Below are 21,851 nucleotides of genomic sequence, written 5' to 3' on the forward strand. Positions count from 1 at the left end.
ATCTTCTTTAGTCTCCTGTGGTTCTTACCCAAACACTGTAGATATATCTACGTATGTACTTTAATTGGATTGGTTCTTAAATTTTTTGAGGCCAAGACATGTCCATTTTGTCTAGCATGTTCTTTTTTAGTTGGTGCTTAGTAGATACTTATTTGAATGAAAGAATAAATAAGTAAAGTGAATGACTATAAAACATACATGCAAAATTCAACAAAATTTCTATATTCTACCAGTAACTAGTAACAAAGTATAGTGGGGAAAGTTTGAGTTAATCAGTATGTCCAGAGACCTAGGAGTGTAATACTTACGGCACCTGACATTAACAATAAGTATGCAGGATGCCTATGCAGAATGCTGTGTTAAGTTGAAAAATTATAGACAGATGTCATGTTCATGATTAGGAAGTTTGGAAATTGTCAACATATCAGATTTACCTCAATCTGTTCACGAATGCCTTACAATTCAAATGGATTTTATTTTTAGAACTTTGGATTGCTCTTAGGTTCATGTGGAAAATAAATGAAAAAAGTGAAGAATGTTTAAAAAGAAAAATAATTTGAACAGCCAATTAGTAAGATATATCATAAATCCTACAGTGCTGAAGGCGGGATGATAGTAGCCCAAGAGTAGTATGTGGAACCGTGGAGCAAAATTAGACGTCCAGGAAAGCAAATATAGACTAAAAGTGTAATGTAAAATCAGTTGAGAAAGATGGTTGATTATTCATAAAATGATAGAGATAATTAGTTAATAAACATTTTGAAAAACATAAAATTTGATCCCTGTTTCACACTATGGACCCAAACATGTAATTATAATGCTTTTCTGATATACAAAAATCTAATTATAATGTGCTATCTTATATATGAAGATTGTTTTTGAAGTTTCTTCAACATTAGTGATTTATTTATACACATCTAGCTAAACGATTTGGTCCGTTTTTTGTTTTCGAGATCCTGATTTTGTCTAGATGAATGACTTTCGTCAGAAGTGCTGTCCATGTGTACAAAGGAGAGGAACCAGGACAGGATCACTTTACTGGTTACAGCTGTTAACCTTGACTGTCATGTACTGTGCTGTAATCACAGTCCATATATTGTTCAGCAGGATGTATTTATTCTCTTACTTATTTTTTAGCAAGGACAGAGAGGTTAAATACATTTGCTGATTTTTAAAAGCTCAGATAAAGTAGGCTGAATATTAAAATTTGAGTATTTTTCAAGTATTTGGAAAACAAATTATAAACATTCTACTGTCCAGTTTTATATGTCTTTTTAAATAAATAAGGTATTTCAAACATAAAACCTCTGAGTGTTTGCTTAACACTCTTAGAGCTAACTCCTTAACCTATCCCAAGTGTCAGTACATTTATTTTTATGATCGTGTACTGTATATTGTTGAGATGAACTCACTGTGCTTATTCTTCACCTGATGGCTTTGGTTTCCATAGTGAACAACAACTTTGTTTATGTTTTTTCTGTTAGACTTTTAAATATTTACTCTTAGTTGTTTTTTAGGGAAAGAACTGCCAGACCCTATATGAAATAGTTTGGGTCTTGGGATGTCTACTATTCTTTTTCTAACTGATTTAAACTGTTTATGTGTTTTTTAAGATTATTTCATGACAAAGTTTATATCTTCTGACAGTTCAGTGCCTAACATGGATCTATCCTTGGTTTTACAGAGAAAAGAGAAGAGGAAGATTTTGAAGAGAAGAAAGCTATTAAGAAACGAATTAAGGAACTTAAATTTCTAGATTCCAAAACTGCCCAGAACCTTTGTAAGTATCAGATTTCAATATAATTAAATTAGAAAAACACACCATTGAACACACTGGTTCCTTTAAATTATGTCATTTTCTTTTTGACTTTTTTCATTTTCTGTTAATTTTATTATTATCACTTAGATTAAGAGTTAACTTTGCTTTCCTTTGACTCATAATTCCTGAAGGAATTATAAGTTAAGTTCTTCAAAAGATTAATGCATATTAGAAAATAAAGCTAGGAAAGGGATTTAAAATAAAAATATATTTCCCATTACTGAAAATAGACCTACCCTTTAAAGTCTTTCTTTTAAATATAACAATAAAGAATTATGGAATTTAGGTGATGACATCATATTTTGGGGAAAAAAATTGGTAGTGGATTTTTTCTTTTGTACCTCTGAAACTGTTATTTGTGATACTTGATCAGACACAGAGGAGTTTGGAATATTAATGGGAATAAGGATGGTGATTAAAATGAATTCTGTTATCCCATCTGAGCAGTTCAAAGCCTTTCCTCAAAAGTACTGCCTTGAAATATTTTAGATTTAATTACTGTTACAGGAGCTAAATACTTAGTATTGAATTGTCTTCCTGGCTGAATTGCTGTGGGAGAAGAGGGCAAATGGGTTTGCTTCTGACTCATTTCAGCTGCATCTTAAATGCGTCAAAGACACTTCTGTTTGGAACTGAGATAATGTAATCTGGATATATTACTTTTTGATGCTACAAGATGGATAAAATGTGGAGAATTTAGAGGCAAGAAGAGCTAACGTACTCTGCCGTTCAGTTATTAAGTGCTTAAAGTGAGCTTTTCGCAATCACTTGGACAAAACAGTCCTTGGCGAGAGGATGAGCCTCCATGCTGTTGATGCAGGAGGGAGTTAGAGCAGTGTCCGGAGAAGGCGGGGTTGACACTCCTTTGTGAAAACTCTGGAAGCCTCTTCTTACCCTGCTCACTTTTGGCAGAGAGCTGTCTCTTTTTCTGCAGTGTACGCCTGACAGGATATAAGCTTGACAAGGTCCTATGGACAGTGTGAAGAAATTAGTGTTCTGGCAAAAGCAGTGTTTTCATTTCTGGGCACCTGCTGATTGTGCATAGCTGCCGCTTTGCAGTGGAGCCATGTGGCTTGGTTGGGCCCAGGAAGGTGCCAGCAGGGATGCGGCGTGGAGGACTTACCTGCTGTGGGACCAGCTCCAGGGCGCTCTGCCTGCACTCAGGGCATTGTCCTCCCAACGTGAGAACTGTAAGGCAGGGGGCCTGTGTTCCTGTTGTCTGCTGAACATGTGGTCTAAAGTAGAAAGGTATTGGGGCCGGGAGGTTAGACCAGTGAAATTTTGGTATTTGTTGTTTCAGGAAACTTCCCTCTTAAAGGAAAGGAAAAGCATTACTAACTTCAGTCAGTTCAGTTCAGTTCAGTCGCTCAGTCGTATCCTACTCTTTGCGACCCCATGAATCGCAGCACGCCAGGTCTCCCTGTCCATCACCAACTCCCAGAGTTCACTCAGACTCATGTCCATTGAGTCAGTGATGCCATCCAGCCATCTCATCCTCTGCCGTCCCCTTCTCCTCCTGCCCTCAATCCCTCCCAGCATCAGACTCTTTTCCAATGAGTCAACTCTTCGCATGAGGTGGACAAAGTACTGGAGTTTCAGCTTTAGCATCATTCCTTCCAAAGAACACCCAGGGCTGATCTCTTTCAGAATGGACTGGTTAGATCTCCTTGCAGTCCAAGGGACTCTCAAGAGTCTTCTCTAACACCACAGTTCAAAAGCATCAATTCTTCAGTGCTCAGCCTTCTTCATAGTCCAACTCTCACATCCATACATAACCACAGGAAAAACCATAGCCTTGACTAGATGAACCTTTGTTGGCAAACTAATGTCTCTGCTTTTGAATATGCTATCTAGGTTGGTCATAACTTTCCTTCCAAGGAGTAAGCGTCTTTTAATTTCATGGCTGCAGTCACAATCTGCAGTGATTTTGAGGCCAAAAAATAAAGTCTGACACTGTTTCCACTGTTTCCCCATCTATTTCCCATGAAGTGATGGGACTGGATGCCATGATCTTCCTTTTCTGAATGTTGAGCTTTAAGCCAACTTTTTCACTCTCCACTTTCACTTTCATCAAGAGGCTTTTTAGTTCCTCTTCACTGTCTGCCATAAGGGTGATGTCATCTGCATATCTGAGGTTATTGATATATATATATACCCCTTTTCCTATTTGGAACCAGTCTGTTGTTCCATGTCCAGTTCTAACTGTTGCTTCCTGACCTGCATACAAATTTCTCAAGAGGCAGATCAGGTGGTCTGGTATTCCCATCTCTTTCAGAATTTTCCACAGTTTATTGTGATCCACACAGTCAAAGGCTTTGACATAGTCAATAAAGCAGAAGTAGATGTTTTCCTGGAACTCTCTTGCTTTTTCCATGATCCAGCGGATGTTGGCAATTTGATCTCTGGTTCCTCTGCCTTTTCTTAAACCAGCTTGAACATCAGGAAGTTCACGGTTCACGTATTGCTGAAGCCTGGCTTGGAGAATTTTGAGCATTACTTTACTAGCGTCTGAGATGAGTGCAATTGTGCGGTAGTTTGAGCAATCTTTGGCATTGCCTTTCTTTGGGATTGGAATGAAAACTGACCTTTTCCAGTCCGGTATCCACTGCTGAGTTTTCCAAATTTGCTGGCATATTTAGTACAGCACTTTCACAGCATCATCTTTCAGGATTTGGAATAGCTCAACTGGAATTCCATCACCTCCACTAGCTTTGTTCGTAGTGATGCTTTCTAAGACCCACTTGTCTTCACATTCCAGGGTGTCTGGCTGTAGATGAGTGATCACACCATCATGATTATCTGGGTCGTGAAGATCTTTTTTGTACAGTTCTTCTGTGTATTCTTGCCACATCTTCTTAATATCTTCTGCTTCTGTTAGGTCCATACCATTTCTGTCCTTTATCGAGCCCATCTTTGCATGAAATGTTCCCTTGGTATCTCTAATTTTCTTGAAGAGATCTCTAGTCTTTCCCATTCTGTTGTTTCCCTCTATTTCTTTGCATTAATTGCTGAGGAAGGCTTTCTTATCTCTTCTTGCTGTTTTTTGGAACTCTTCATTCAGATGCTTATATCTTTCCTTTTCTCCTTTGGTTTTCACTTCTCTTCTTTTCACAGCTATTTGTAAGACCTCCCCAGACAGCCATTTTGCTTTTTTGCATTTCTTTTCCATGGCGATGGTCTTGATCCCTGTCTCCTGTACAATGTCACGAACCTCATTCCATAGTTCATCAGGCACTCTATCTATCAGATCTAGGCCCTTAAACCTATTTCTCACTTCCACTGTATAATCATAAGGGATTTGATTTAGGTCATACCTGAATGGTCTAGTGGTTTTCCCTAGTTTCTTCAATTTCAGTCTGAATTTGGCAATAAGGAGTTCATGGTCTGAGCCACAGTCAGCTCCTGGTCTTGTTTTTACTGACTGTATAGAGCTTCTCCATCTTTGGCTGCAAAGAGTATAATCAATCTGATTTCGGTGTTGACCATCTGGTGATGTCCATGTGTAGAGTCTTGTGTTGTTGGAAGAGGGTGTTTGCTATGACCATTGCATTTTCTTGGCAAAACTCTATTAGTCTTTGCCCTGCTTCATTGTGTATTCCAAGGCCAAATTTGCCTGTTACTCCAGGTGTTTCTTGACTTCCTACTTTTGCATTCCAGTCCCCTATAATTAGTAACTTAAATAATGTCAAAACGTTCTGTACTTTGTGATTTTAAGAATGTTTTTTGTCTTGAAAACTGTTAATGGCCTCCATTATAAATTGTCTTGTTCGGGGTCCTAAAGAAATATTATCTTGAATATGATTCTTTTTAGGTGGGTTAGCTGTGGTAAGATAGCCTAAATAGCCATCTGAAAGTTGAATGATTGGTCTTTTGAGCAGTGTTCTTTAGTATTAGTTATGCATTACACACATATACTAAACAGGATTCCAGGTTCAAGTGCAGTAGTTGACGTGCTGGTTCAGGATGTGCCTGTTTAGTCTTTACTGCAGAGTCTCCTTGTCGGTAGTTCTGTTGACAGTGTATGTAGGTTGTTGGTAGCATGGCAGTTGAGTGACTTGAAAAAGATTGCTGATTTTGAAAATGGCTGTTTAGAGAATACAAAATAAAGATGGATACTGTTTGGGTTCCTGTAGCTGAGCATGTGAATCCATTCATTTAATTATTAGACACATTTTAAAGTATAAGATCAAAAGGTCAGAATTTATACCAGGTCATCATATTATGATGTAATCCATCTCGAATCATTCTTACCCTCTCTGAGTGTAGCAAGTGTTATGATTTAAGCTTTAAGAGGCTTTAGCAGCCTATAATCTTTACTGTAATTATAGTCTGATTCACAGCTGGTTTTTGTCTATGAAATTCAGTCTTCTGAGATACTGAATTCTGAGAAGAGTCACATGATGGTGACAAGACTCTGTCTTATCACTTAGAAGCCTAAGGTACTTTCTCTTAAATTTCTCGTAACTGAAACATTTCACAGAGTTTTGGGGAAGGATCTAAAATCTATTGATTTATTTACCTATTTGTTTAAAAATGGGTTGTGTGTGTTAGTCTCTCAGTTATGTCCAACTCTTTGGGACCCATGGACTGCAGTCTGCCAGGCTCCTCTGTCAATGGAATTCTCCAGGCAAGAGTACTGGAGTGGGTATATTTTGGGTTTCTGAAGTTTGTCCGAGTCTGGGTTCAGGGTAAAAGAATTCTAGCCATTCTAGGATGAAGAGATGGCTTGGGAGTTTTACAAGTTTCTATGCTTTACTAGATTTTTTTTGGAGTGGATATTAGAGCTGTAAAGGGGGGAAACCTGGAACCTAGAAATTAGTATAAAGGTTTAAATATTTATAAGTTCCCTTGCAGAAAACATGTATGACTGGTTCTAATATCTGCACATTCTACACTCCTTTACTGCACTCAGAACTTCCGACTGGGATCAATATAATCACATTTTAAGGGATAAGATGCATGTTAGTAAAAATATTCAGTTTAATGTGTATTTTGGATGCTTTAAATAAACATCTTATATTATTCTCCATAACTTTTAAATACAGTGTTTTAAAGATCTGTGCTTCTCTTTTGATTTGTGTGTTATGCATTAGTTCATTTTCAGCTCTTGTGTAATTTACTTGCTGTTCAGTTCAGTTCAGTCGCTCAGTCATGTCCGACTCTTTGCGACCCCATGAACCGCAACAGGGCAGGCCTCCCTGTCTATCACCAACTACTGGAGTTTACCCAAACTCATATCCATTCTACCATTCTTGCCCTTAGTTATGGCAAATGTTTTCCCAAAAGGTTATTCATAAGCAAAAACCCCCCCATATTTCAGTCTTTATAAATATATGTTATTTTAATCATGGAATAATACCTGAAAGTAGTGGATGAATTACAAATATAGAAGCAAGTTAAGTAAGTTATATCTATCTGCAAAGTTGATTTTTCTATTCAAATTTAACTTGTCTTTCATATATTATTGTTAAACATGTATTATTAGTTATAAATAGCATGGGTAACTAATGTTGCTTATATTTATATGATTAGATAACTGTGTAAGTGAGATCATAGAGGTGTTTCATCTGCAAAGTTAGGGGGTTCCCAGGGCTGCTGTCACTACTGAAACCAGTGGCAAGTTCAGGGGTCCCCAGGACCACTCTTAAGGTTGATAATTTGTTTGAAGGACTCATAGAATTGACTGACCACTGTTTTACTCATGGTTATTACAGCAAAGTGATACAGAGGGAAAGGCCCGTGGGGCAAACGGCAAGAGGGAAGAGGCCCGTGGGGCCGAGTCCAGGAGAGCTGTAAGCATGGTTTTGCAGTTGTCCTCTCCCACTGGTGACAAGGACAGCACTGGCTTCTCCCAGCAGTGATGGGGGACACTTCTCACAGGTTATTGCCAGCAGGGACCCAAGCCTTGGTATTTAGTTTGCACTGGGTCTTGATATAGCTGATTCCCCCATATGTTTGACCTTAGTTTCCAGACCCTCCACAGTTCAGGCTAATAGGCTGTGGCCCAAATCTCCTAGTAAACAAAGACACTCTTACTAAGTAGGACATTCCAAGGGCTTACAGAGTACCTCATAGGAGCCAGACCTCACTTGGGTAAACTTAATCGTTTGCCACACAGTAAGAATCTGCCTGTAGGAGACCTGGGTTAGATTCCTGGGTTGGGAAGATCCCCTGGAGAAGGGAATAGCAACCCACTCCCGTATTCTGGCCTGGAGAATTCCACGGATAGAGGGGCATGGTGGGCTACAGTTCATATGGTTGCAAAGGGTTGGACGTGACTGAGCTGCTAACACATTCATTACTACTATGGGAGCCTGGTAGGCTGCCCTCTGTGGTGTCGCACAGAGTCGGACACGACTGAAGCGACGTAGCAGCAGCAGCAGCATGGCTGCTTTGGGGCTGCAATGGTAGAATTGAGTAGCTGTGACAGATTGTATAGGCTCATAAAACCTAAAATATTTACCAATGTGGTCATTTATAGAAAAAGTTTGGTAACCTCTACTTTGAGTATAGCGCTTCCCTGGAGTGGTAAAGAATTTGCTTGCTAATACAGGAGACATGGGTTTCATCCCTGGGTTGGGAAGATCCCCTGGAGAAGGAAATTTGCCTGGGAAATCTCATGGGCATAGGAACCTGGCAGGCTGTAGTCTATTGGACATGACCTAGCAACTGAACAACAACAACTGCTACTATAAGTATATACCAGTTCTGCATTTGTACCAGTTTTCTCTTCCAATATCAGAGCTTTTGAATGTTCCCATTCTACCACCCCTCTAATACTTGGAGTTTTACAAGAAGCTAGTGTAGCTTTAAAGAAAAAAAATACCGTGTTTAGGACTTGTTTAGCTTCATTGTTCTGATGATTTGTCTGTCTCTAAAATTTTGGAAAGTGACATTTTCTTTTTAAATATGCCTCTTCCCTGGTGTGTGTGTGTGTGTTCCTTTCAGAACTCCGAGACGACATTTTTAGGTGTCCATACTCATATTCCATGTCTCTTAACTTAGGATTTTTCCATCTCCTTGTCTTTGTGGTTTGGAGAACATCTCTGCTTATGTTACCTGTTTTCTCTTTATCTGATGTCTAATCCATATGAATTTTCTACTTCAGTAGCTAGATAATGCATATTTTTAAAGATTTTTTTTTCTCCCTCAAATACTTGTTTCTTTATAATACAGTTCTTTTGTTTCCTGCTCAATGTTTCAAACTTTTGTTTCATTTCTTTAAGTATTTTTTTCATTTTCTCCAGGTTTTCTAATTTCCTTTCTTTTGGGATAGATCAGAAAAGGATTTAAAGATTAAAGTAAAAATAACTTTTAAAAAACATTTCAAAGTTCTCTCCACTTTGCCATGCCACCTGAAATAAAAACTATGATTTATTTCTCCCTCAATTATTATGTTATGCTTCCATGTAATTCTTTCCTTTTAATCTTTTTTTTAAAGATACTCTTTATTTTTTATTGGAGGATAATTGCTTTACAATTTTGTGGTAGTCTCTGCTGTACATCATCACAAGTCAGTCACAATTTTATATATATATAAAATACAGAGTTTTCCATTATGAAATTTAAAAGTATTATTGAGAATTCAACATTTTTTACATTTTTTATACCTGGTATGGGCTTCCCTGGTGACTCAGATGGTAAAGACTCTGCTTTCAGTGCAGGAGACCCAGATTCGATCTATGCGTTCAGAATATCCCCTGGAGAAGGGATCTGTCTGCTCTGTCCATGGAATTCTCCATGGGATTCTCCAGGCAAGCCTCAGTATTCCTTTCTGGAGAATTCCATGGACAGAGGAGCCTAGCAGGCTATAGTCCATGGGGTCAGAAAGAATCAGACACATATAAAATAAAAAACTCCCTCTTGAGCCTCTCTCAATTCCACGCCTCTAGGTCATCATAGAGCGCCAGGCTGAGCTCCCTCTGTTATATAGCAGCTTCCTTCTAGTTATCCATTTTACTAGATAGGAGTGTATATATGGTAATGCTACTTTCTTAGTTTTTCTACCCTCCCTTTTCCCCACTGTAGCCACCAGACCATTCTCTATGAATGCTTCTCCATTTCTTCTCTGTAAATAGTAGTGTTTTTCTAGATTCCATATTATGCATTAATATACAATATTTGTTTTTCCTTTTCTGACTTATTTCACTGTGTATAACAGGCTCTAGGTTTATCTACCTCCCTGCAACTGACTCAGATTCATCCCTCCATGGACATGGGTTTGGGTGGACTCTGGGAGTTGGTGATAGACAGGGAGGCCTGGCGTGCTGCAGTTCGTGGGGTCACAGAGTCACACAACTGAGCAACTGAGCTGAACTGAACTGAACCACAACTTCCTTATCTGTTTATCTGTTGATCCTTTTAATCTTTTTATTTAATGTTAAAACCTTTTCTACAATTTGTTATTGTGTCCATAGTTAGGTTTCAAATAGAATTTATTGTTTCTCAAAGGGAGTTTTAAGGATTGTGATTAATCTTACTAATCCTTCTAAACTTGCAATCCAGATAATATCTTAGCAATTTACCTTCTCAGTTTGCTTATTTCTGATGTTTAACAAATTACATATTATTCGTTGGTCATTTTTTCTTGCTGTTTTGAGTTATCATACATTTTTCTCCTTTGGACCTCACTGTATTCTGAATGAACTGGGGAAAAGCCTTCTGAATTTTGAGGCACATTCATCCCATTGTTTTAGGTGATTTGACATGAGTGTTTTCTTTTTATTTTGTCAGATATAAGTCTTTTCATATGTTTTTTCATTGATTATTATGAGTAAATTCTATAATCATAAATGAGCTAATTTTCCACGTTCAATTTCTTTTAGTATTCGTATGTTAATGTTTGGACTTCTCTTGTGGCTCAGCTGGTAAAGAATCCATCCGCCTGCAATGTGGCAGACCTGGGTTTGATCCCTGGGTTGGGAACATCCCCTGGATAAGGGAACGGCTACCCACTCTAGTATTCTGGCCTGGAGAATTCTGGCCTGGGTCACAAAGAGTCGGACACAACTGGGCGACCTTCACTTCATTTCATATTAATGTTTACATTTAATCCTAGGATCATATGCAACTTGCTTTATTCATGATGTATAGATTTAGATTTTATTCCCTCTTGGTTATTCATTAATTATCTCTTTAAGATCATATAATATTTTTGTGCTTTCTGGTGTCTACTAATGGGTTATCCTTTAGTAATTCCAGAAATCTCTTTTGCAGTATCATTTAGCTCATTTGTTCCTTCTTGTTCTTGCATTATTGAAGATTATACATATTATTATTTCTAGCAGCATATCCCACATTTATAACTGTTGAGTTCAATATGTGTGAATGAAGCTGATGATAAGAACACAAATGATGTTCTTATTATTCATCTCTAGTTGATCCATGGTATCCTCAGGAATATAGTCTTACTCCAAGAAAGAAGCATCATGTTTTCTCAATTTCATGAAAAATAGTGTTTTTATTTGAAAATACCTACAAATAAATGATAACAAGTTTGGTATATAAAAGTAGTGGGTAGTGGTAATGAGGTCTGAGTGTGTTCAAGAAGTAACATCTATCACTGGAGAAAAGAAACAATAGTAGTAGAATAAGGGGGAACCAGTAAAACATTAAATCTAATGCTCTGAAAATATTCTTATACACTTCAGTAACTTTTGAGAAGATCATTGGGTTTGAACATGTATGTATGTAAGATGTATGAGGTAGGCGTGAGTTAGTTGATCAGTGTGTCTGATTCTTTCTGACCCCATGGACTGTAACCCACCAGGCTCCTCTGTCCATGGAATTAGTGGATGTATATGGCAGTGGATAGTGGAAGAATAGTGGATAGCTGCTGGTATTCTTGCCTGGAGAATTCCACGGACAGAGGCGCCAGATCCCTTTTCCAGGAGATCTTCTCCACCTAGAGATCAAACCCAGGTCTCCTGCATTGCAGTCAGATTATCATCTGAGCCACAGGGAAGCCCATGTGAGGTATAAAAAATGTAAATAATGTTGAATTCTCAATAATACCATTTTATCCCTTCTAGTCCATTTGGATAGTTTCCATTAAAATGTGTGTTCTAATATTGCATATTTAAGCTTTAGTTCTATGCAGAATGTATTTCTCTGGCATATTGTCTGAACATGAGGGTGCTCTTATGACTTGTAAAAGTGTTGTGCACTGCTTAGCAGTTTTTTTGTTTTAATTGGAGGATGATCGCTTTACAATATCGTGATTGTTTCCGCCATACGTCAGCATGAATCAGCCATTTGTGTACATGTGTCCCCTCCCTCCTGAACCTCCCTCTGCCTCCCTCCCACCCCACCCCTCTAGGTTCTCACGGAGCACTGACTTTGGGCTCCCTGAATCATACAGCAGATTCCCACTAGCTATTTATTATATCTGAAAATGTTTGTTTCAATGTTACTCTCTCAAATCGTCTCACCCTTTCCTTGCCCCACTGTGTACAAAAGTCTGTCCTTTATGCCTGCATCTCCTTTGTTTCCCTGAAAATAGGATCATCAGTACCAGCTTTCTAGATTCCATAGATATGCATTAATGTATGATATTTGTCATTCTCCATCTGACTTACTTCACTCTGTATAATAGGCTATAGGTTCAGCCGTCTAATTAGAACTGACTGAAATGCATTTCTTTTTATAGCTGAGGAATATTCCATTGTGCATATGTACCACAACTTCTTTATACATTCATCTGTCAGTGGACATGTAAGTTGCTTCCATGTCCTGGCTACTGTAAATAGTGCTGTGGTGAACATTGGGGTACATGTGTCTTTTTCCATTATGGTTCCATGAGGGTATATGCCCAGTAGTGGGGTTGCTGGGTCATATGTTAAGCAATTTTCTGGAAAAAAAAAAACAAAACTTTTTTAAACTATTTAGTAAGGGCAGAAGATATTATGTAGACTAATAACACACACGTCTAGATAAATATTATGTGTACATATTCGGGTTTTATGGTTCTTTTCATTACAATATGATACCTCTATAGTGTACTAATCCATTTCAGTTTTTAAAAAATCATATCAAAATTGGCACATTCCTATATTAGGCTAGTAACTAAGGATTAAAAATCATCCTCAGAACCAACATAATATAGAACTGTTGTTTAAATGTAGTTCTAAAACTGAGGAAGAGTAAGAAATGTGTTACTGAAAGATTCCTCCACAGTAATTATATTGAATATTTAAAATTTCTCTTTTTATGAATCATTTTTTATTTTATATTTAGAAGTACATCTCAGATTCTTTTCTTACATCTGTAAAGCAGTTATCCTTCAATTAAAAATAAATAAATTAAAAAAATATTCTTTTCTTACCTTCTTTACTATGGCTCTTTTTTTTTCCCCTCCTCTTAGCAATCTTCCTGAGCTCTTTCCGGGTGCCATACGAGGAAATCAAACTGATGATATTGGAAGTGGATGAAACACAGTTGGCAGAGTCTATGATTCAGGTAAACAAACAGACAGAGAGCTTAAATTCCTATATTTCATTGCAGGCTTCTCATTAAGCAGAAATCTGTAAGTGAAGCAAAATTATTAAACCAAATCATTCAACTGGAAAATCTTCGCTGCATAATTACTTTTAGCATAAGTTCTGCGTTGCCAGGAGATAGAGCTTTGCATGTTCTCGTAACTGCAAACTAAATATAATGCTATCAAATGATTACATTTCAGTTATTTTAAATGACTGTTTCTGAAAGGCAGATTGTTTACTTTTACATATATGTATTTTTTTTTACAGTTAAGTCTAATAATATGCTAATTTAAATTTATTTGTATGACTTATAAAGTCATACATGACTTGGGCTTGTATGACTTATAAAGTTGTATTTTTGTTTGGTAAAGAAGATTGAGGGAGTTTTCTCTTTATTTAGAATTACTGTTACTAACAACCCTTACTTGAGTCATTTGTGTTTCCATGAATACTAGAAATTGTTTGCATAGTATTCTGAGTCATTCAGAAGGCTGGAACTTCTTGGTTTTTTCCGTCCTGTCTTCTAAATGTGGTGTAAATATATAATCCCATCAGTGACTTTTGCTAAGTCTCAGACTCTTTAAACTACTTAACTCAACAACCTTTCTTCAAGCTTGTTTTTCTTCCAGCAGTTTCTCATAGTTTTTGTCTTTATTCCTTTTGATTGTGTATGTGCTTTATTCCTGGGATTAGATTTCCAAGTTCTTCCACTAAAATGTTTCTACTTAATGCATATGTAGTTTTTATAATGCATTTGTAAGTATTATAAATATATAAATATTTATATTTAGACAGTAGCTTTTAACTTGATTATATAAATATTTTGCACGATCATGTCTTGTTGTTTGAGTGGAAAAACATTTGGATTTTAAAATTCATGTCCGAAGAATATTCAGTTCCACATAATTTATTAACATATTACTTCTTTATTACTGTTTTAACAATTTACCACAAATTTAGTGGCTTACTATAAAACAAATATATTGCATTTTTGTAGCACAGAAGTCTGGTGTGGCCTTACTGTGCCAGAGTCCAGGTGTTAGCCGACTTGCATTCCTCTCTGGAGGCTTCAAGCTGTTTTTGTTTTCCAGCCCCTGTGACTGCCCGCATTCCTTGGCTGGTGGACACACTCCTTCATTTTTTCTCAGCCAGTGTCTTTGAAGCTCTGTTCCTCTGTTCACAGAAACCTTGTAGAGGTGGCCTCTGTTCACATCTTCCTCTTACTATTGTGCTCTCCCTCTTCCACTTTTTATGACCTTTGTGGTTATATTGGGCACATCCGGATAATCCAGGATAATCTCTCTGGTTTAGGGTGAGCTGATAGCAACTTAATTCCATTTTAAACCTTGGTTCCCTTTGTTGTGTAAGTTAATATTTAATAAGTTCAGGGAATTAAATGAAGAGCTCTTAGTGGGGTTGGGTCATCATTCTGCTTACCACACTTGGTAAATATAAATCCAGTCTTATGAATTGAAAATCTAAAAATTTACTGTGGACATATGCAAAATCTTTATATATTCATTAAAAAATAAGAATTTCATGCTGTTTGAAGTCTTATTTTTAATTTTAAAAATACTTTCTAATTGTACAGTGAAGAACTTGCCTATTTTGAACAGAGCATAGAAAAAGCAGTACTTTGTTAATAATCATTAATTAATTTAGCACATATTTTACAGTGTCTACCATATAAAGGAATGGTGTTAGGCTCACTCAGGTATAGGCTTGATCAGACACAAACTTTACCTTTGTAGAGTTTATAGTGTGGCAAGGGAGATGGCATTTATATATATATATATATACACACACACACACACACACATATATGTATATATATGATTATAATACAAGGTAAACCTGGCTGTATTGAGATTGTTAGACCTAGATAATATGTGAGGTATGTGAATGTGTGTGAGTGTGTGTATGTGTTAGTTGCTCAGTCATGTCCAAGTCTGCGACCCCATGGATAGTAGCCCGCCAGGCTCCTCTGTTCATGGGATTCTCCAGGCAAGAATACAGAGTGGGTTGCTGTTCTCTTCTCCAGGGGATTTTCCTGACCCAGGGATCAAACTCAGGTCTCCCGCATTGCAGACAGATTCTTTATTGTCTGAGCCACCAGGGAAGCCTGAATGTGTGTGTAAAGGTCCCTAAAGGTTGAAATTAGTTCAGTTCAGTCACTCAGTCGTGTCTGACTCTTTGCAACCCCAGGGACTGTAGCACGCCAGGCCTCCCTGTCCATCACCAACTCCCGGAGCTTACTCAAACTCATGTCCAATGAGTCGGTGATGCCATCCAGCCATCTCATCCTCTGTCATCCCCTTCTCCTCCTGCCCTCAGTCTTTCCCAGCATCAGGGTCTTTTCAAATGCGTCAGCTCTTCACATCAGGTGGCCAAAGTATTGGAGTCTCAGCTTCAGCATTAGTCCTTCCAGCAGAAGGATCCTGTGAGAGAAAAGCTGTGTGGGGCAACTTTGAAGACTTTATTTTGAAAGGAACTTAGGATGGGAAATATGATAAGGGGAACACAAAGAAATGTTGGGCCTGTAATTTTACAAATCTAATAGTTTTATTACTTTAGAAAACAAAAATAATGAAGTAAAAAAAGTAATGAATTTGTGATGAAAGATTAAAATTTAAGTATGTATTAACTAAAAATATTCACTAAAAATATTAACTAAGATGATTTTATGGTTATCTAAAAAGATGCTGAAGAAATTCAGTGTAATAAATAGGTCAGCTATCAACTAGAAAGATTAAAAAAAACCGAGTCTTTTATTAATAACCGAGTCTTCTGGTCTTAGGCAGTTTTACTGAGAGAAACTTCTATTTATAAGGGAAAATCATATTTCTTTATTGTTTTTATTCAGTTTGGTAGTATTAATGTTGAATGTTTTTTTAGAGATAATCTTAAATTGCCACTTTTTTGTTTTTGGCTAGTCAATCAAGTTTTTGTCCAAAGGTACACAGTGAGTGAAAAACTTGTTCTTTGATCTAACTCTTTGATACATAACATTCTCTAACATTATTTTTTAACTAATAACACCATTGGGGATTTTTTTTTCCTTAAATATATTTCCTTATATATATATTTTTTTTCCTTAAATATATTTCCTAAAATATATATATTAAAGCCTCGCATGGTATAGGCTTAATTATAATTTGAATTTGACTTTGGGCTTGTACAGAGTTTGCTTATGCTGTAATTTGGAATTGTGAGCACCAACCATTATTTTTTCTTAATTTTAATGTCAGTATACTAATTTGCTATAATACTATTATTGTCAATCATATTTTGATACAGAGGATCTATATAGACTTTGTCAAAGGGATGGTTTAATCATTTAAGTTCTAACAAGGAAGCATAATTATATGTATTCCCTTTCTGAGCTGAAGATGATTGAGGCAAAGGACCATTGACAGCCATGGCACTTAAGTTCTCTCTGTATTCTTTTATCTGCAAGGTTCATCATCCTGTGTCTTCAATGCCTTTTCAAGTTTTCTTTCACATCAGAAAAGTTAGGTTGTCTTGTTTTAGAGATATCTTCATTTTTATTATTAAAACTGTAATCATAGTAGTTAAATCTTGCAAGTGCTGTCATTAAAATTCCCTTGATTTCGTTTCTATTCTTTCTCTTGCCTGTTAGAAGCAATATGATATCTTTTGTCCCCCTGAGTGAAGTGCTAAAAAATGTTTGGTTTTGCCTGAAATTTTCTGACATTTAATTGCCAATAGCTGAAATGTAATTGATCACATTTATCCAGGTGAGAAAGCTGTTCCTTTGGTATAGGTTGAATTCTCCTTTCTCAATTATATAGCTAATCAAATAAACATTGAGTAGTGCTTGATTTGAATATGTAATAATCCTGGATAGAGAAGAGGAAAATTAGTTGCTTTCAAGATACAGAGACGAAGCTTAAGGCTTAGTATTTGGGAAGTTAACTAGAAATAAAACTGAAGATTAACTTGGTCAATGATTTCCTTCTCACAGTTTATTAATAAATTTTCCTAGAATTTAAGAAGCACATTAATGAAGATATTTTCTTTTGGTTTTACTTTTAGAACTTAATAAAGCATCTTCCCGATCAACAACAGTTGAATTCACTGTCTCAGTACCAGAGTGAATATAGCAACCTATGTGAACCCGAGCAGTTTGCTGTCGTGGTGAGTACCCTGTCAGCTCTCTGGAGGGGACATCTGTGCTGTGCACAGAGGAAACAGAATGTGAGGCTTTCACGTCACTACTATTCACAAGCATTCAACGTCCACCTTGCTTTTCTTCTTAACCTGAGGATATTTATGGAAAATTATCTTGATTTTAAAATGCATGTTGAAATTCTAACCATAAATGAAATCCAAAGAGTTCTTTCAAAAGTACAAACGTGATTTTTTATCTTTTCTATTTAATGTGAAAATGTAAAATGAAACCTGCACTCCTACGACTAGAGTGGATTGTGCTTTATTCTCGAGCAGTGTTTTCCAACATATCGCAAGAGTAGCTTCACTTTCTCATTCTACTCAATCACTTCAGTTCCTCTCATGTTTTAAACTCTAAAATTAGAAATACAGTTTCTTTTTGGCAATGAGGATGAAAAAATGAATGCATTTTATAAAATCTTCAAGACTTCCAGCCTCCTATTTTATAGAAGTTGGGATCTAAAGAGATGAAAAAAGACTTTCCAATGTTATATGTTAGCTCTATTGCAACTTGAATTTAAGATTTATATCAAGTTTTCTTTTCTCCTGCTCTTACCTTCTACCATTAAATTATCATGTTGACATTGGGTACCTCAGCCATCATGATGATGTTTAAAGTACTATTTCATTTTTTTTTAATATATAAGATTTTTTTTTCCTAGAGTCTTCAGCTATATTATTACCAACCTCCAGGGATGTGGTAGTATTATATTTCTATAATTCTGAAAGCTTGGATTGGATTACTAAAGGACTGTGTTTACATACTATTATTTGTCGTGTTATTGACACTTGATTTTAAACTTTTTCCTGTCTCTTCATAAATCCAATCTACTCAGCTCTCTCTGCAGTGACTCTCCTGCCCCCAAAGTTCACAGACTCAGATTAGAAGGAAAAAAAAGGCAGGTTTTTCCTCTTCATAGCCCTGTAATTTTTATTATAAAACTTTTAAACATTATTTTTAGAAAAATGCAATTTTTTTAACCCGAGTCTCTCCAGAGAGCTCTTTTATCCTCTTGTCTCTCTCTCTCTCTCGCTTTCTTTATTTTCTTGTTTATTTTCTGTCACCTGATCAGTCTTTCTCTTGATCCCTGTGACACAATATCTTCCATATAAGACAAGAGAGAATTTGCATTACATTTTTAACCACAAGCTGCTTAGATTTTTGATGTTTGTTCGTGCTTTTTGACTCTTGAATGAAAATCATAGCATGTAAAATTACAATTTTAAAATATTCCTATCCATGTTAAATATGAAACACAAACTTATATGAAAATATCTGCTTACCAAGAAACTCTTTATGTTGTATATCATCACAGAGATTTAAAACTATTCTCATGTTTTTCCTGGTGATTGTCACAGAAGAATGAACTCTAACTTGGAGATGTTTTAGGTTTATTTAAATAGCCAGGTTATGGCTGCTTTTGAAAAACGAGGGTTCCTATCAAAGAGGCATGACTTACAAGTATTGTACTCAGAGAGGTCAGAAAGTTAAAATAAGTATATTCCCAGATACCAGGGCTTTAGACATGGTAATTTTGATTTTAAGACAGAAATAGTTTCAGCACATGTCAATGCAAACTTGACCTTGACTCTACACATTCTGTGCTGATCATAACTGACTACAAATGGAAGATACAGAGAACAAGAGTGATACTGTTGAAAACCATCTGCTGTTATCTGTTGATTATGAACATTTCTAAAAATACTATTTCAAGTTCTGGTTTGTGTTACACTAACATCTTAGAACTGGACATGGAACAACAGACTGGTTCGAAATAGGAAAAGGAGTATGTCAAGGCTGTGTATTGTCACCCTGCTTATTTAACTTATATGCAGAGTACATCATGAGAAACGCTGGACTGGAGGAAACACAAGCTGGAATCAAGATTGCCGGGAGAAATATCAATAACCTCAGATATGCAGATGACACCACCCTTATGGCAGAAAGTGAAGAGGAACTCAAAAGCCTCTTGATGAAAGTGAAAGAGGAAAGTGAAAAAGTTGGCTTAAAGCTCAACATTCAGAAAAGGAAGATCATGGCATTTGGTCCCCTCACTTCAGGGCAGATAGATAGGGAAACAGAGGAAGCAGTGTCAGACTTTACCTTTTTGGGCTCCAAAATCACTGCAGATGATGACTACAGCCATGAAATTAAAAGACACTTACTCCTTGGAAGGAAAGTTATGACCAACCTAGACAGCATATTGAAAAGCAGAGACATTACTTTGCCAACAAAGGTCCGTCTAGTCAAGGCTATGGTTTTTCCTGTGGTCATGTATGGATGTGAGAGTTGGACTGTGAAGAAGGCTGAGCGCCGAAGAATTGATGCTTTTAAACTGTGGTGTTAGAGAAGACTCTTGAGAGTCCCTTGGACTGCAAGGAGATCCAACCAGTCCATTCTGAAGTAGATCAGCACTGGGATTTCTTTGGAAGGAATGATGCTAAAGCTGAAACTCCAGTACTTTGGCCACCTCATGCAAAGAGTTGATTCATTGGGAAAAAACTCTGACGCTGGGAGGGATTGGGGGCAGGGGAGAAGGGGACGACAGAGGATGAGATGGCTGGATGGCATCACTGACTCTATGGACGTGAGTCGGAGTGAATTCCGGAAGTTGGTGATAGACAGGGAGGCCTGGCATGCTGCGATTCATGGGGTCACAAAGAGTCGGACACAACTGAGCGACTGAACTAAACTGAATATCTTAGAATATATTTGTTTTGATGAAGAAAGAAAGACAGTTGAAGAAAAATGTGAAGTTTTATATGAAGTTTTTTGGGGGAAGTGAGTAGCAAATAGTAATATTCTTCACTTCATCTTTTTTTCCATTCCTGTTTTTCACCATTTTCAGTCTGGCTCTCTACTTCTCAAACCCCCACGCATCACCCAAAAGACAGGAAAACTTTCGTAAAGTTTATACAGTTGAGAGTTACCCCCAAAATGATGAACCATATGTGATGCCTGATGTTTTCTATTCTTTCTAATTTAAAAACTCAGTGAGTTCACTAATTGATTAAAGAGTGATGTCTTTTCAGTTTATCAACATTATATAAATTATACCATAATTTGTTGGTTTTAAGAAATTGATTATAATTACCACGTGTTTTTTTTAAAGATTCTCATAATGCTGTTTCATTTTTAAAGTAATAAGCTTAGTATACTTGTATATATATTGAAGATGGGCTGTTAACTAGAGGTAAACTAAACTGCAGATTCCTACAAGACTTTGCTCTCATAGAAAAACCTTTACTTATTGACTAAACCTATATTTAAAGTGCTAATCATTTCTGGCTGAAAAATCTTCAGAGTCACAAACAAGAAAGAGTCAGAGGTGGTCATTCCACCCCAAATAGGATCGAAACTTGCCTTTTTACTTGTTTTTATCGTAGATAGACTGGTGTTAACTGTTTCATCTTCAGGTTCTGTGCACTGATACTGTCATTTCTAACATTGTTTTCATTTTTATAGAAATCAGTTAAAACCCTGCAGTTATTTTCGTTGCCAGTTTACATTTTTGTTTTATCCAATTATGTAAATTCATTAATTTGATTCATATGAATTACAGATGTAGTCTATTTAAATAAACACTCAAATTTGATACAGTGGATAAAGTTACTAAAGTTGTTTGCATTATATAATCTGCTTTAATTCCACACAAGAATTATATAAAACAGCAAACAAACAAAATCCAGCTTACCTGGACATCAGTGTTTGTCTCTATTATTTCTGTTTCATAGAGAGGTGGTTTGTGAAAGTAACACATCCAAACTGCTGGTAATCAATGTCAATTAAAGGCCAAATAGAAGCTACTTCCTTGGCCATCTAGTGGTTAAGACTCCAACCTTCCAATACAGGGGGCGTGGATTTGATCCCCTCTCAGGTAACTAAGGTCCTACATGTTCTGTGGTGTGTCCCAAAATACCAAATAGAATATATAAAACACAACATGTAAATTAGAAGTATGTTCTACTTTTGTCATATATTACTTACATACAAGTATCTGGGTCATGGAAAAAGCAAGAGAGTTCCAGAAAAACATCTATTTCTGCTTTCTTGACTATGCCAAAGCCTTTGACTGTGTGGATCACAATAAACTGTGGAAAATTCTGAAAGAGATGGGAATACCAGACCACCTGACCAGCCTCTTCAGAAACCTATATGCAGGTCAGGAAGCAGCAGTTAGAACTGGACATGGAACAACAGACTGGTTCCAAATAGGAAAAGGAGTACGTCAAGGCTGTATATTGTCACCATGCTTATTTAACTTATATGCAGAGTACATCATGAGAAATGCTGGGCTGGAAGAATCCCAAGCTGGAATCAAGATTGCCAGGAGAAATATCAATAACCTCAGATATGCAGA

General features: G+C 36.7%; 1 protein-coding gene and 1 long non-coding RNA gene across 2 annotated transcripts in view; one reads left to right on the plus strand and one right to left on the minus strand.

The window, feature by feature from the left end:
* Nucleotides 1-21,851, plus strand: part of DIAPH3 (diaphanous related formin 3) — a 563,088-nt gene that overhangs the window by 254,568 nt on the left and 286,669 nt on the right. The window contains exons 18-20 of the mRNA XM_027557103.1: nucleotides 1,685-1,780; nucleotides 13,182-13,276; nucleotides 17,356-17,457. Coding sequence (XP_027412904.1) covers nucleotides 1,685-1,780; nucleotides 13,182-13,276; nucleotides 17,356-17,457 — 293 coding nt within the window. The remainder of the gene's footprint in view (nucleotides 1-1,684; nucleotides 1,781-13,181; nucleotides 13,277-17,355; nucleotides 17,458-21,851) is intronic.
* LOC113902166 overlaps nucleotides 1-21,851 on the minus strand; it is a 77,677-nt gene that overhangs the window by 4,025 nt on the left and 51,801 nt on the right. The window contains exon 2 of the long non-coding RNA XR_003513686.1: nucleotides 13,143-13,265. This is a non-coding gene — a long non-coding RNA (uncharacterized LOC113902166). The remainder of the gene's footprint in view (nucleotides 1-13,142; nucleotides 13,266-21,851) is intronic.

This window comes from Bos indicus x Bos taurus, chromosome 12, assembly GCF_003369695.1.
Source record: "Bos indicus x Bos taurus breed Angus x Brahman F1 hybrid chromosome 12, Bos_hybrid_MaternalHap_v2.0, whole genome shotgun sequence".
Taxonomy (NCBI): domain Eukaryota; kingdom Metazoa; phylum Chordata; class Mammalia; order Artiodactyla; family Bovidae; genus Bos; species Bos indicus x Bos taurus.